This window comes from Condylura cristata, unplaced genomic scaffold (assembly GCF_000260355.1).
Source record: "Condylura cristata isolate star-nosed mole 26May11 unplaced genomic scaffold, ConCri1.0 scaffold00001, whole genome shotgun sequence".
NCBI lineage: Eukaryota > Metazoa > Chordata > Mammalia > Eulipotyphla > Talpidae > Condylura > Condylura cristata.
The window spans coordinates 8674933-8680993 of NW_004567102.1; the positions used below are offsets into that span (position 1 = coordinate 8674933).

Sequence of the window (6061 nt, forward strand, 5' to 3'; positions counted from 1 at the left end):
GGAGGCTGCGAAGGGCTCTCGGGGGTCCCGCACCACGGCCCCCCGGCCGCCCGCTGGATAAAGACGGGGCGACGCTCGTCGAACTCGCGCTGAAAACAAAGCGGGTGCGCGGCACCGCGGGCGGGGAGGACCTCACTCCTGGTCCCCGCAGCGCCCCGCCCCGCGGCCGCGAGGTCGGAGGTCACCGGCAGCACCAACGAGACGCTGCGGGCGGGCGGACCCGATCGGGGGCGACCGGCGCGCAGCCTAGAAGGTCCCCTTGGAGGACTTTGCAGTCGGGAGCAAGGAGCATGCGCAGACAGCAGAGGGCGCTCCCGACCCGCTGCTGAGCGAGTTTGGCGGAGCCGGGGCGGGGGCGGGCCTCAGGGTGGGACTGACAGCGCCGGAGGTCAGACCCCCGGGATCTGAAAGGGGTCTGGGGTGGGCAGGGACGCGGAGATGGGGCGGGAACAGGGAGTGTGGGGACGCAGCTGCGAGAAGGGTCTGACGGAGGGCCGGGGAAGGGGGCTGAGAAATGGGGAGGGGGCGAGCGGGACTGCAGGGGCACCCCGGGGCAGAGTTGGGATACCAGTGGGGTGGCGGATCTGCTGGCTTCGGAAGGCGTTGCGTTCTGCCAGTAGCTGAGGACCCGCATAATCGCCTCTCCCGCCTGAGGGGTGGGGGGCGGGGTGGGGACGCAGCCCTGGCGCACAAACCATGTGGCTGGGGGACAGTGGAGCTTGTACACTCTCCACCCCAGGGACCCACAAATGCTGTTCTCGGGTCTGCAGGTTCAGGCCCCTCCCCGAGCCGTCCTGCTCTACCAGGCTTGAAGGGGTGGGATGGGCCAGGACCGCGAGGGGCATGGGACAGGAAGGGCTGTGCTCCGGGGCGGGCAGAGCGGGAGCTGAGGCCTCTGGCGGGGACTGAGTGAGGGGCCGACAGCTCTGTCCAGAAACTCCCGGACACTGGGTGCACAAGGAGGGTGAGACATCCCCCACCGCCCGCAGCCTCCCCTAAACTTCAACCGCCAAGCTGAGCACTCCAGGGAGCTTGGGAGCCACGCCACGACCAGCATCTGAGGTTGGCCTTGAGAAGTCTAAGAAAAACTTTGGGATCTGAGGAGAGGCCATTTGGCAGGACCGGACACTTGTCCTTCGCTTCTCCACCTCACTGTCCTGGGAAACCCTCCCTTGCCACTGCCTCTGCACTCTCTAGGGTGGGCCCGGGCAGAGTGGTTTGGGGAGGAAGAGCTCCTGAGCTTCCTTGCATCTAGATGGGGTCTGGGAGAGGGGGGTTCAGGGTAGGGGAATCCCAGAAAAAAATCCAGCTTGTTAATAAGGTGGAATCCAATGCTAGGTGGAGGTGTAGTTAAGACACCCTGAGGAGGCCAGGGAGGGCATGGATGGAGGCATGAAGGTTAGGGGTGATTTCTGAGTGTTACTTCTCTGTCGTTTGCAATTTCTTGCTAACTAGAACTAACCAACAGAGGGTGCAAGTCCTTTCCCAGGGCCCCAGAGGTGCCCCTTTCTTGTGCCCAGCCCCTCCCTAGTACCTCTTACTCCTCAGAGCAGAGGCAGGGCTACTAGAGAAAGTGGCTACTCTTGGCCTGAATGCGAGCAAGCCAAGCCTATCATGGCTGTCTTCCACAGGAAACCTGATCTGAGGGACAGAACAGGAAGGAAGCGGGTGGGTGTGGAGCCAGGAAGAAGTGGCACAGGACATCTGAAAAGGTTGCAAAGGGGAGCTCAGGGCTGGGAAGAGCACTATGACGGTTAATGATCCAAACCCAGTTCCCAGCCCCAAAGCCAGGTCTGATAGCAGCCAGGGATTTAGCGATGGCCCTCTGGTGTCCAGCTGCTGGCAGAACCCATCCCAGCTTTCAAAGGGAACGGCCGTAACCTTCCTTAGCTTCCAATATGATCTGTTTGTCTCACCTGTAAAATGGGATAATGAAACTATTTCATAAGATTGTTATAAGGATGGATTACATCGAGCTAAATGCTGAAATAATGCCTGGCAGAGTAAACATAGGAAAGTTTGCTCAATTTGCTGTGTATGTATGCCCAGCGCTCTGGCCTGTGTCTGCTGGTTTCATGTCTGTCTTACTCACTAGACCACGAGTGAACTTCTCGAGGTCAGGGCCTGTTCCTTTTCAACTTCAGTGGTCATTCTCACGCACCCCCAACATAGTGTGGTCTTACCACGGCCCAGAGGAGGGCACTGGTATGTGCTTAGTTATCAAATGAAACTGCTGCTAGAATATGATGCGCAAGATTTTCCTTCGTCTTTGCATTTGTACACTAGCTGAGGAGCTGGGAGCAAAGGGAAACATTAGGGCCTGAATGTTGGGGCACCTGATGTACTCACTTCTGGAGATCAGGGAAAGGCTTCTTGGTATGGGCTGGAAAGACAAAGAAGGACTTTCTAGTACAGTGATCCTTCAGCCTGGCCCAGGTCTACAGCTGGAAGTGGGGTGTAGTGGGATGTGTGGGGAGGAAGCAGGCTCACTCAGTGCTGAGTGCACAATAACAGATGGTAGTGTTAAGGCCGGGGAGGTGGGGAAAGGCCTCTCCTTCCACGGTGGGCTTCCTCTTTCCTCCATCTCAATTTTGGGAGACCCCAGAGTTTTGAGCTCTAGAAATCCTGGTTCTGGAAGGTCTAGCCTCAAGACCTAGCTCTGCCGCTTACTAGCAGTCTGGACTTGGGCATATCATTCATGCTCACGGGGCCTTGTCTGTTACATGGGAACAAGGATACCACCCACTCACATGTTTATCAGGAGGACTGAGCAAGACAAATGCCTGTGAGGCACTGAGTGCTCCCTAGCATACTGGAAGGGCCCAGTAAGTGGGAGGTGTTCTTACTGTTCTCTAGGCAGACTTTGCTACCACTATCGGTGCTGAACTCTGGCTGGCCCCACGGAGGGGAGGACCTCGGTCCCTGAGAGCCAGGCACATCAGCCGACTCAGATAATGACCGCGGTCACTTGCCAGTGGAGGCCTCGGAGCTGCCCTGTGCTCGGGTGGTGGGAGTCCTGCTCTCCCCTTTGGCCCTCTGCCCACTTTCACCTGGGAGGTCAGTTAGCCTTTGCGTTCATCCTCTTGTGGCCCTGTTTCTCCTTGCAGGAATCCCTGCACGTCTGCAACTTCCTCAGGACGCAGCTTTCAACCTGTTCACTCTCCTAGGGGGCCTGTGTTGTCAGGGCAGACCCAGAGAAGCAGTAGGATGCAGGCTGGGGAGGTGGAAGAAAGCTCACTGGAAAGCAACGTGCTCTCTGCTCCCACAGTGGGCTTCCTCTTCTCTCCACCCCCCAGTTTCAGGAGACCCCAGAGCTTGCGATTCAGAAACCCTGGAGCCAGAAGGGGATGACTTCAAGAAGGGAAGCTGTTTGTGAGGGGGGTGAGGGGTTTGGGGCCTTCTCATCCTCAATCAGTCTGCAAACGCTAGAGTGGATCAACTGTCCTTCTGATCTGGAAGGAGAATCCCCCCAAAGGATGGGGGTGCCTGGGAGTTTTTCCAGACTAGAGGAGAAGCAGCCATGAGGATGACAAAAGGGGAGAGGAAGGTAGGAGAAACTGAGCTCCGTTCTGTGTCTCCTTTAGGATACTGGAGTTATGAGCTTGGGACTCCCTGGCCTGGACACCGACCAAGCCCCCAGCTGGCCTGGGCTTCGGGCCCTCCTGCAGCAGCTCCCTCCACAGGACAGTGATGTGGGTCCCCTTCTTTGCAGCTTCTCTCTTATCTCCTACCTACTTCTTTGGGAAGAACCTCGAACCAGGAGACTGGGGGCGGGGGGTCTACACCGCTGACTGAGAGAAGCCTGCCTCCCTTCCCGGCTTTCTCATGTAACGACAGGTGCACTACCAGCTCTGCCCACCACACGGCCTGGTTGAGGAACAAATGAGCAAATGGACATGGACGGCTTTTGAAGTTGATAATGGAATGTACAAAAGAATATGGTTGTTAGTATTTATTGAGGCCCGAGGTGTGCCAGCTGAAAGGCTTACAGTTCAAGTGGGGAGGCAAGACAGGAGAATGTGGAAGAAGCAGGGCAGACACAGTGGGGAGTGGTACTGAGCTCACCGGGAGCCGGGCCCTGGCGAGCAGGCCAGGTGCGGCCACTGAGCAGGACCGCCCTGGGGAGAAGTGACAGACAGGTGGGCTTTCGGCTTCCCCTCTTTCCCTCGCCTTCTTGGTGGCCCTCTGTGCAGTATCTCCTGCACCTCCCCATGGTTCTGCAACCCTCCTTGGACCCAGCACCTAAGCCTTCCTCTCCACTTAAACTTAAATCTTGTCTGCTGGGTTGGGGTGGGGGCTCCCAGTCACAGCGGAGGCCTGTTTCTGCAGGTGCGCTACTGCCTGGCCCTTGGGGAGGAGGAACTGGCAGAGCTGCGGCTCTTCTGTGCCCAGAGGAGGCAGGAGGCCCTGGGACAAGGGGTGGCCCGTCTTGTAACTCCCAAGCTGGAAGAACACACCTGTGAGAAGGTATTTAAAGCCTGGGCTCCCCCACCCCCTCTTCCTCTACCCTTTGCCCTGCGGAAGGGGCTTGGTTCTGGGACTCAGGTAGGAAAAAAGGGATTCGGGGACTGATAACTTGGAAGACTGCAGGATAGACTGAAACTGAGGAGAGGTGGGCTTACCAGGGTTATGGGGAGAACAGTTAGGTTGGGGTTGGAAAGAGCCAGGAGGGGACCTAGGAGGGTGGTGCCCCCTCTGACCAGCCTAGCACCACCACTTGGCAGTGTAAGGAGCGGCTGAGGCCAGGGGAGTACGGAGTGTTCGCAGCACGGGCAGGAGAGCAGTGCTGCTGGCACCGGGCTTGCTTTGCTTGCCAGGCATGTGGCCAGGCCCTGATAAAGCTCATCTACTTCTACCACGACGGGCGTCTCTACTGTGGCCGTCATCACGCAGAGCTGCTGCGACCTCGCTGCCCAGCTTGTGACCAGGTATGACCTCAGAGAAGGGGGCAGGTGAGAACGGGTCTGCCCAGGGCCCCAGGATATAAGGGTTCCCCCACTGGGGGCCCCTTCTCCTAGTACTGATAGTTAGATAGGGAGAACTAGGAACTGGCCAGACACCATCGTGGTCCTTGTGCTCCGACTCAAGCTCTGGACATGGACAAGTGGAGCTGTTGCCTCTGTGTTCACCCCCACCCCAGCAGAGTGCTCTCAAATATTCTTGGGATGAAAGAATTCTCTGGAACAGGGCCTCTTGGACGTTCATCTCAGTATGCGGGGTGCCCTGTGCTATGCCTGATCCTGGGGGAAATTTCCTGGCAGCGGAAGAAACAGTGCAGAACCCTGGGCATGGGAGTCCGGGCCACTCCGTCGCACTTCCGGGGGTGCCACCTGCTAGCTGGGGGATCCTAGCTAAGCCAATCAGCCCTCCCTGCGTGGAGAGCGGTTGAGCACATCCAAGGGGAATGTCTGTAGTCGTGCTGTAGGGGTTAACTGGGTATCTGACGCGGCCGCTGAGTGAGAGAGTGAATGAATGAATGAATGGGTGAGTGACCTTTCCCCTCTCCCTCTCCCAGCTGATCTTCTCCTCGCGCTGCACCGAGGCGGAGGGACGGCGCTGGCACCAGAACCACTTCTGCTGCCAGGACTGCGCCGGGCCCTTGAGCGGGGGACGTTATGCTCTGCCGGGGGGCGGCCCCTGCTGCCCCAGCTGCTTTGAGAGTCGCTATTCGGATGCCAGCTCTAGCCCGGCCCCGACACTGGAAAGAAGGGAGTCCCCTGGCAAGGGAGAAGGTGCAGTTAATCGGGGAAGGGGGCAGCGGCTTGGGCTGGGCTGAGAAGGGGGTTCTCTTGGGCTGAGCCCCTAGCCCCGGTCCACGCCTTCCCGTCCCTCCAGCAGCGCCCCTTGCCCCCGCCGCACCGCCCAGACCCGAGCCTCGGGGCCCGCAGCTCTCACCGCGCGTCCCAGGCCGGAGCGCTCCAAGGGCCTCCCGAACCCACCCGGTGCGGCTGCTGGGGCTGCGGCGCGGGACTAGTCCTGTACCGGGCCGCGGCCGCCCTCTGGTGGGCGGAGGTGGGGAGGAGCGGGGAAGCCCCGCCGAGGATCGCGGCGGCGCGCGGGG

The 6061-nt window shown here is 59.4% G+C and overlaps 2 protein-coding genes across 4 annotated transcripts in view; one reads left to right on the forward strand and one right to left on the reverse strand.

The window, feature by feature from the left end:
* Positions 1-5962, reverse strand: part of FRS3 (fibroblast growth factor receptor substrate 3) — a 14221-nt gene extending 8259 nt beyond the window's left edge. For all 3 annotated transcript variants that reach the window (XM_004673466.2, XM_012723583.1, XM_012723594.1), the window contains exon 1: positions 5896-5962. The gene's annotated coding sequence lies outside the window, so the exon portion shown is untranslated. The remainder of the gene's footprint in view (positions 1-5895) is intronic.
* The window catches only part of PRICKLE4 (prickle homolog 4 (Drosophila)), a 5608-nt gene continuing 484 nt past the window's right edge, over positions 938-6061 (forward strand). Inside the window, exons 1-5 of the mRNA XM_012723626.1 lie at positions 938-1062; positions 3585-3692; positions 4330-4467; positions 4725-4928; positions 5516-5732. Of these exons, the coding sequence (XP_012579080.1) occupies positions 3597-3692; positions 4330-4467; positions 4725-4928; positions 5516-5732 (655 nt within the window). The 5' untranslated portion in view covers positions 938-1062; positions 3585-3596. The remainder of the gene's footprint in view (positions 1063-3584; positions 3693-4329; positions 4468-4724; positions 4929-5515; positions 5733-6061) is intronic.